This window comes from Melanotaenia boesemani, chromosome 20 (assembly GCF_017639745.1).
Source record: "Melanotaenia boesemani isolate fMelBoe1 chromosome 20, fMelBoe1.pri, whole genome shotgun sequence".
Classification (NCBI taxonomy): domain Eukaryota; kingdom Metazoa; phylum Chordata; class Actinopteri; order Atheriniformes; family Melanotaeniidae; genus Melanotaenia; species Melanotaenia boesemani.
In genome coordinates, this window is record NC_055701.1 from 182,454 (window position 1) to 192,072 (window position 9,619).

Sequence of the window (9,619 nt, forward strand, 5' to 3'; positions counted from 1 at the left end):
ATTTATTAATGAAATTGGACGGTAACTGGATGGAAGTGTTGGGTCTTTACCTGGTTTTAATAGTAGAGTAATATTGGCTAGGTTCATATTTGAAGGTATTTTTTGTTTTTCCTTTATTTCTAATATCATATTGTAGAAAGTGGGTGCCAGCATTGTCCAGAATTCTTTGTAGAATTCTGCTGGGTAACCATCTGGACCCGGAGCTTTATTGTTGGGCATATACTGGAGAGCTTCTTGGAGTTCGCCGACTGAAAGGGGGGAATCCAAGACCATTTTATCTTCATGTTTTAATTGTGGAAGATTGACGTCACTAAGAAATTTATCAATATTGTCATCTGTTGTAGTTAGTTGTGATGTATACACTGTAAGAAATAATATTTGCTTTTAGTTCTTCCAAATTTTTTTCCCGAGTTAGGTCAACTGATTTTTGCCAAAAAGTAGAGACAACTGAAAATGTTAAGTTTTTATACTTTCAACTAATGTATAATCTGACAGTTAGTACTGCCCACTCAGATATGTGGGTTCGGACAACTTGAACGGTGTAGTAAGGGGTTTTGCACATGCTCAGAACACTGCCCCTGCACAGTGCCCTCGGTCAACCCGTGCTTGCAAGATATGATACAGCCATCATCGCCTCATGACATCCCACAAGACTAAAAGGACTTTTATGAAAATTGAAGCAGCAGAAGGTCTTTGGTTAACATTTAAGGTGAGTTCAGATTTTTGTGTTACCATACGAGTGCTGAAATATTTCTGAACCTAAAGAGTGTAGCCGTCTTTCCCCTGTCTTGTACTATGTTAGCTTGCAAGACAAGCTAGCAAACTCAAATTGCACATTTAATGGTTTACCCGCCAGACCGTTAATCCAAGGTGAAAAAGTAAAAACATAAACGTAAAAGTAATTTTGCCATACTGAATATCTCCTGTCGGTTTCACGTTTGCTCACTGCATGTGAATAACTTTTGCTAACATACTGAACAAGACTGCGTAGTTGCGTGCAGTTAGTTAATGGGATTTGGGTTTTGAATTTTGGTAACAGTCGATGCAGGCGGGAAATTTTAATCGCAATAAGAACTGAATGTGTGACGTGCGTGTAGTTCCTGCATTTATTGCACCGATTGCATGGCACATTTTTTCGTTGTATAAATAATTATGGCAAAGTTAGGGTTAATAAATGATGCACCTTTCATCTACTGCAAATCCGCTTAGCTACCGTTACACTTTTGTAATGAAATCAGTTTTATATACAAATACATGTATTCAACAGATATTCTCTCTGGAGCTACCATGTCTCTGTAAAACAGAAATCCTCATAAAGGATGAACGTTATTGGTTGTTATTAAGGGTACTTAAATGTTTGTATTACTTTATATTTTATGTACATTTAATAATTACATATGAGAAGAAAACAAAATTCTTTAACAGCCTCTAAATAGTATGATTTAGAAAAAGAATTGTAGCAGGTAACCATCGAAACAATGCACAAGTTTGCCATTTTCACCCATTGTAGTATTTTTAGTATTTTTTTTTTATTAGAAATAATCAATTATCACTATTGGAGCTCTCTTTCCTTTAATAGCATTTTAAACCACTGGACTCTGTCACTTTAAAATAAGCTGAACTTAAAATAACCTAAAACTTATTTCGCCTCAGTTGTTACACTTCGATGTAAGCTACATTCTTTATCAGTAGGTGTATGGTGTGTAGTTTATTAACCCGCTTACGCCATGGTTGCCACATCTCGCTGGATTTTTTTTTTTTTTTTTTTTTTTTTTTAAACGCACATTACAATAAAGTTTGGCCAGTATGTTTGTGACTGTGAGCTATGGACGAATGTAAACTAAACTGCATCACCTTTTTTTCACAGTGAGGGAGAGATTTCCATGCAATTGCAAGTGGATGAAGTGGACATGTAAGCTTTGCACATTTTGCTCAGCTAACCAGCGCAGTATAATTCGACACTACAAATTGAAACATGGACAGTATAGCAGATCTTGTCCTTTGCCTTGCATCTACAGTGACTGTGTTTGCTTTTTCAAGACTCAAGTAGCTCTTAAGAATCATTTACTTAAACATGATACAGTGACTGGTCCAACTCAAAATGCTGTGGCTCCTGAAGGCAGCATTGTAATATACCGACTGAATTGTGAACTTTGCAAGTATTCGGAGCTATGTACGCTTAAAGATTACTTTGTTCATCTACGAGGTCATTTGAAAAATAAGGAAACTTTGAAATGCCCTTTTCAGCATTGTCTTTTCCAGTCAAATGTGTATTCCACATATACAGCACATAGAAGTAGATATCACAGTGGTTGTGTGTTGAAAGATTTAAAACCTGAGTTAATTCATGATCCACCAGAAATACAGTGTGGGGAATGTGATGTTACAGCACCAATCAACATTGATGTTTCTCAAGATGATACCTTAGAAGATGATGAATTTGAAGATGTTAATGAGGAGTCAATTAAGCATAGACTTGCATTGTTATTTCTGCGCATGCAGACAATTTTGCATGTATCAAAATCAGCAACACAGGAAATAGTAGATGAACTATATGAAATCGGCACTTTAGCTGGGGAGTGCACCAAGAGATCCATTGAAAAGGTTTTGAGGGAGCACAGCTCTAACATTGAAGGCCCCATTTTGGCATTATTAACAGAGGCCATTCAGGAAACAAATCCTCTTGGTTTTCTGTCAAGGAATGGACCATTTGGCACTGATCACAAAAGAATACGTTTTTTTAAAGACAATTTCCCTGTCATTGAGCCAGTAGAGTATTTATTGGATGCACATAAGAAAAGAAATTTTGTATATGTGCCCATATTGCGTGTGATAACTGAATTGCTGAGTAGGAATGATATCCTTGACAAAGTGTTAGTAGAAGAATCTTACGTTAACTCACAGCCTTACCAATTTAAGTCATTTCGTGATGGCCTATTCTTCAAATAAAATCCCCTTCTCTCCAGAAAAGAGTTATCTATTGCTGTCAGTTTGTATATAGATGAATTTGAAGTGTGTAATCCATTGGGTACCTCCAGAAAGAAACATAAAGTGTGTGCTGTGTATTGGGTAATTGCAAATCTACCGATCAAATATAGATCCACTCTGTCCTCTATTTACCTTGCAGTCTTGTGTAAGAGTGATGATTTAAAAAAATTTGGTTATAATATTGTTTTAGATCCACTTTTGAAAGACATACAAATACTTGAAAACCAAGGTCTTTTTATCCAGCAGCTGGGGGCTAATGTTAAAGGTACTGTGCTTTTTGTCCCTGCTGATAACTTAGGAGCACATTCTCTTGCTGGTTTTCAGGAATCATTTAATGTAGATAAATTTTGTAGATTTTGTTTGGCAAGTCGTAGGGATATTCAGAAACTTGAAGTCAGAAGCCAGATCTTTCCTCTCAGGACTAAATTGTCCTATGCAGCCAGTGTATCAAAGCTTAAAGAGGACACTGATTTGACGTGTGTGGATGGTATCAAAAGGGACTGTGTTTTAAATAAGTTGACCCATTTCCACACTGTAACAGGATTCCCTCCTGATGTTTTACATGACCTTTTAGAGGGAATTGTGCCCGTTGAACTTAGCCTGTGTCTTGGAAAATTGATTTCTGATCAATACTTCACACTTGAAGAATTAAACATTGCCATTCAGAGCTTCCCATATTCATTCTCAGATAAGACTAATCGACCCCAGAGACTACCTCACAATTTTAAAATAAAAGGAACAATCGGGGTCAATGGACATGAGAATTGGACTCTTTTGAGGCTGCTGCCCCTGATTATTGGTCATCTTATCCCAGAAAACAACACAACTTGGATGATACTTCTTGAACTGCAAGACATTGTTGAACTTGTAGCCTCCCCTGTGTTTACAACTGAGTCATTGTGCTATTTGGAGCACAAAATATCATTTCATAGGCAGTTGTTGCAGGATGGTTTCCCGGACTTCAAGTTTAGACCCAAACATCATTTTGTGGAACATTATCCCTTCCTCATCCGTTGCTTTGGACCATTGCTTGACTGTTGGACTATCCGTTTTGAAGCAAAGCATAGTTTTTTTTAAAAAGTTGTCCGTGATGTGAACAATTTCAAGAATATTTTACTCACATTGGCCACAAGACACCAACTCATGCTAGCTTACTTCCTGGACATGCCAAGCCTTTTTAAGCCTCCTGTAGAGGCTGGGAATGTGTCTCTTGTTTCTCCAGACATTTTGGATAATTCAGTCAGACAGGCCATCAAGTCAAAGTATAAAGATATCTCATCTGTGTCTCTTGCTTCAACTGCATCTCTGCATGGCACAAAGTACACTGAGGGTATGTTTGTGTCCCTTGGCATCACAAGTGGTCTCCCAGATTTTGGCAAAATTCTCAAAGTACTCATTGTTGCAGACAAGGCATCATTCATCATTGAGCCTTTTTCGGCCTGGTACTCGGAGCATCTCAGGTGCTATGAACTTACCAAGAAACCCTCAACAGACCTTGTTGTTGCAGAACCAGAAGAACTCAACAGCTACTGCCCACTGGCCCCTTACTCTGTTCAAGGAAGACTCCTGGTGTCACCTAGGGTGTTTCTACTTTGTTGAGGTATTTAATTGAAGATTTTTATGACATGTTTTTTTTTTTAAATAGAGCTTTGATATGTCAACATGCATGCCCTGGAGGTAACCAAATGTTGAGGTCTAATGCAGAATCAGCGATCACCTGTCTTTTCTGATATTGGTTGTTTTGCTTTGTTTGTGTTCACTCCCCAGAGATTGGTGTTGAGGTTGCACATCCTGTCTGACTTTCAGAAGACCTTCCTGCAGTCTACTTTGGCCCATTTTTATCTGAAGTAAGTGAAAGATTCACTTATTCCAAATACAGTACTTATTAATTTTATCTGATAGACAACGTAAACAAAGGCAGGGCTATAAGTTAGCATGTTAACAAAAAGTTCCGTTAATTATAACCACCTATGGAACTTTTATTGTCCAGTCAATTCAAATATTGGGAAATGTCTGTTGTCATTTATTTGACAAATGTTCTAATGTCAGTTTTTATATTGCTCTCTTGTCTCCCTGTTTTCACACCCTTTTCTCCCAGCTTTCCCATCTATATAGAAGTCAACATGTTGCTCCACGTCGTCCTTGCAGATGACAACATTCAGAGAGTTCGTATCGAAAGACTTCCAGAGTCAGTGGATGATCTGAAGATAATGCTGAAGACGCCTCAACTTGAAGGGTGACATGGCCATCCAATTCCAGGATGAAGAATTTGGTCAGTTCTGTAATCTGAACAACATGGAGGATTTACCTGCTGAAAGGATTAAACTGAAGGTTATCATCAAGCCACCACCCAGCAGTCCACAGTCAGACTCCACACTGCACACAGGAAGCTTGGACACATCCAGCCGATCCTCAGGCGAGACGTCCAGACGTTCAAAGCCCTGGCCGAATCTGTTCATCATACCCACATTCTCTTATGACATTGAGTTGAAGCTCTGGAAAGGAAATGATGCTTATCAAAAGGATGGTTCCCTGTTGCCCCTCACCAATGACATAAAGACAGGCATTCTTGACAAGGTGGGGCGAGCCATGTATGACTTCAATGCATATCCAACTCAGAAACAAATAGAAGATGTTGCCAAAGCCCTGGTTGAAAAGCATCCGTGCTTAAAAGAACCAGGTTCCAAGGAGGGATTTTACTGTTGGAAATTTAGTATAGGCTTTAAGATGGGAAACCTCCGTCAAAAATACCGCATTGCTGGATGTCCTGAGTTAGCAGTGAACCGCAAGAGGTCAGCAGGGCAAGAAACAAGAAAGATGAAGAAAGCAAAGCGGTCAGAGATCAACTTCCTTCCAGACTTCCCCCAAGGGAGAAGTCCTAACAACCTTGAAGAAGATAGAGAAATGCTGCTAGATGAAGTTAAGAAAAAGAAGCCAGACAGCAGTCTGATCGATTCACTGATGGGCCGAACATTTGCGCTACGAAGACAAGAAATTGTTGAGAATGAGCCACTTGTGACTGAGGTTGAAAGGAGATGGCCTGCACTTTTTTCTGAACGTCAGGTAATTATCAACATTAGCTTCATGTTTCCCCTTCATTACAATTACAGCGATTTTGCTTTTGATATAATATACTGTATTTTTCCCAGTCTTGACAAAACTAACATACCTAAAAACTATTGTATTTTTGACAGCTATCCCAATTTGTAATAAGTCTATTAGAATAGAATAGAATAGAATAGAATAGAATAGAAATATTTTATTAATCCCTTCGGAGAGCCCTCAGGGAAATTTGGGAAAAGTTTATTATTTCACATGTTTAGCATAGCAATCCGTTATTCAAATAAAATATCTTCAAATTCACATCTAAGGAGTGGGCTACACTGAGACATCAATCACAGAAGAGTTCATAGTTGTACAAATAGGACAATTTCCAAAATAATCCCCTTACACCTTAATAAAATCTGTTGTCTGTGTCTGTCTGATGAGCAAACTGTTCTTCTAATTGTAGTAATAATTTTATTTGTGTCCACTTCTTAAAGATTGGTGCAGAGTTTATGCGTCTTGTGTCTGTTGACCTCCTGAAGTCCTTCCTGAGTGGACTTGACCAGCATCTGCCAAGGCTGATGGACTTGTATAAAGCACGGAAAAGACGCAAAACAAAACTGGGACACAACATGGAGCTCCACAGTCTTCTGGAATCCCTGGATTTTGAAGTATGTGAATGGCAAACACAATAGTTTGGTATGATAAACTGGTAGAAAAAAAATGTACTGATTTATGAGACCATTGTATCATGACCTCACCTGTTAAGAATCTGTTTTTCAGCCACTGCTGTGTTGGACTAGCAAGACTCTAGTAAAACAGTTGTGTTTGAAAAATATAATATAAACGAATGATGTCTTGAAGTCATGGTGTTAAGGGCTCCTATGTCATGGAAGTATTATAGGGTAATATAACTCCATTAATCCCCAAGACACGTGTAAACATATTTACCTCTGCCAAGGAGGTTATGTTTTCAATGTGTGTGATAAATAACTCAAGAGTTGTGGGATTAGAGTCCAGTGATGGTCTTAAGGCTAAATGACTACAACGATTACACATTGTTCATCAGATGCCTTATTTTAAAAACTGTGCATTTGGACATTAGTTTTGTCTTTGCGCTTTCAAAAGCAGGTATGGGCTCTCATGTGGTTTGGTCCGTCATGTGAAAACTGTTGTCTTATATGTGGTGTGGGACTAATGTTGATTTCTATAGCCCTAATGGCTAGGTGTTTGTTTTGATGGTGTTGCAGAACTCCAACCAAAGCAAAAGATCTGTAGCACTTCTTGGACTTCCATTCTTCTTGAAAGAGGATCCCTTGAACTTCATCAAGTTCTCCAAGGTATGTTTAAACTCACCTAGTATTAATATAATGTGTCATATACTAGATGGTAGAATTGATGGGATTTACTTTAGACATAAAGTATGTTGTTTGTTTATTTATATATATATATATATATATATATATATATATATATATATATATATATATATATATGTGTGTGTTTTTTTTTTTTTTTTTTAATGATCAACTTCAGTGTTCACTTAGGCCTCACTAGAATGTGCTGTGTAGATCTGTGGAATTCCCTCCCTCTGGCTGTGTTTGGTTATTGGTTGAGGACCATTTTTACTCCAACCCTGCAGACTGAAGGCTGATGCTCAAATGTCAGAAGAATGGACCACAACAGAACATATTTCAGAAGAAGGGAACTCTGCAGAACTACACCCATTACACTACATAAGATAATCTTGTTGAATGCTAGTGGTAAACACATGGTGTGCTCTATTAAACTTTAGAACACCAACTTTGTGGAGGAACCAGCAGTGTGGAACAGTGTGGATGTTGGCCTGCTGATCACCACAGAGCAAACTGAGGAGATGACGGCCCGATCAAAGATCGTGGATGTTGCTGTAATCCTGGAGGAACACATTGTTTTGCATGAGCTGCGAGATGTAACGGTTTTGCAGTGCTGATTGGATTACTTTACTGCCTCAACATCAATGATCCTAAGGCACTGAAGTACACCTTTGAGGTGATTCAGAAGGTAATCATGGACATTGGGGGAAGCACCTGCTCGGGCTCATGGACTGCGCAACAAATTGCTTCAGTGCAAAGTGTAGATGTTTTTGTACCAAGATAGTCCCAGTGTAATGTTTTCTCTTGCGCTTGTTCATACATTCCAGTTCTGGGATATTTGCAAGGATATTACATTTTCACCTTTGGTAACTGTGTTAAGTGTTCTTGTTACACAAGATGACCCACATATGGATGGTTCTGCACAGTGAGGTAGGTTACTTCAATCCTGAGTTAGAGCAATATGTTTCCTGTTCACATTTGCAAGGAATTACAAGGAGTTTGAAATTTCAAGTGTCCTGTTAACATGAGAAAAAAAATATTTTTTTCAGTTTTATGTGACGCTTTCATATTATGCCACATTTACATGAACACACACACACCCTCAACAACTGTTCATACAGACAGGGACTGTCACACACACTTAAGGATGTTACTGTTGACCTCCAAAAAATTTGTGCACACACAGTACATATCATGGATACACATACACACTCACAACTCACTGACACAAAACAAAAATATTTCCACCCCTCTCACTGACACAAGCATTGTCATTGTTTTTCTTTATTTAAAGATATTGTTTTAAAAGATTATAGTTATTAAAATGAATGTTTTTGAAATAAATTGTTTCAGACATTGACCCAAAGCTCTATTTGGTACCCTTTTTTCTTGCAAAAAAGATCATGTCGATGGCATACTTCAACATTGGACTTTTCAGACTGGAATCCTTGACCACTGCAGTTAAGTCTTTTCGGTAGATGTATGTTAAAAATTCCCAAGTTGACTTAACTGAAAATTATTTGTAACCTCACTGCCTTAAAATTTTGATTAAGGCTAGCTAATCATTTCCGGTAATTTCAACTCACTTATAAATCAGGCTAACAAATTATTTCAATTCATGTAAACTTAGATATGAGTTAAAGTTACCTTAAATAATTTGTACGCCTCAATCAAAGGTTAGTAGAGATTACTTAAGTTCAGTTGTTGATGGAACAAAAATATTAGTTTGTCTGACTGAAAAAAGAAGATTCCCAGAACAAAACAAGTTGTGAAAACTTGATCTTATAAGTTGAAGAAACTTAGTTGTGTGTTTACATTAACTTAAATAATTTGTTGACTTAAATCAAAATTTTAAGGCAGCGAGGTTACAAATTATTTTAAGTTGAGTCAACTTGGAATTTTTTACAGTGTATAATGTTTTATAGAATTCTTTGAAAGTGTTATTTATCTTGTCAGGGTCGTGGCTGATGTTTCCTTCTGGATCTCTGACAGAGGAGATGGTTGTTTTCTCCTTGTTTGTTTTTAACTGATTAGCCAGGAACCTTCCAGATTTGTTGCCATGCTCAAAATTCTCCAAGCGAAGTCTTTGCACCAAGAATTGTGTCTTTTTATCTATTATTTCATTAAATTCAAGTTTAGCTTTCCTTATAGCATTTAGTGTGTGTTCTTCTGGGGAGACATGGTAAGCGTCCTCTAAGGATTTAATTCTGAGTTCTAACTCTGAAATTCTC

At 37.6% G+C, this 9,619-nt stretch overlaps 1 protein-coding gene across 2 annotated transcripts; it reads left to right on the forward strand.

The window, feature by feature from the left end:
* Positions 1-3,834: 3,834 nt before the first annotated feature.
* On the forward strand, positions 3,835-9,235 carry LOC121631417 (sterile alpha motif domain-containing protein 3-like). 2 transcript variants are annotated; one of them, XM_041972319.1, is made up of 6 exons: positions 3,835-4,588; positions 4,756-4,835; positions 5,087-6,051; positions 6,531-6,704; positions 7,284-7,373; positions 7,829-9,235. In XM_041972319.1, the coding sequence occupies exons 3-6, from the start codon at positions 5,230-5,232 to the stop codon at positions 8,003-8,005; spliced, it is 1,263 nt and encodes a 420-aa protein (XP_041828253.1). In that variant the 5' UTR covers positions 3,835-4,588; positions 4,756-4,835; positions 5,087-5,229; the 3' UTR covers positions 8,006-9,235. The 2 variants fall into 2 exon arrangements, with proteins under 2 accessions (XP_041828253.1, XP_041828254.1); XM_041972320.1 differs by lacking the exon at positions 3,835-4,588 and having other exon boundaries at positions 4,720-4,835.
* Positions 9,236-9,619: the final 384 nt, after the last annotated feature.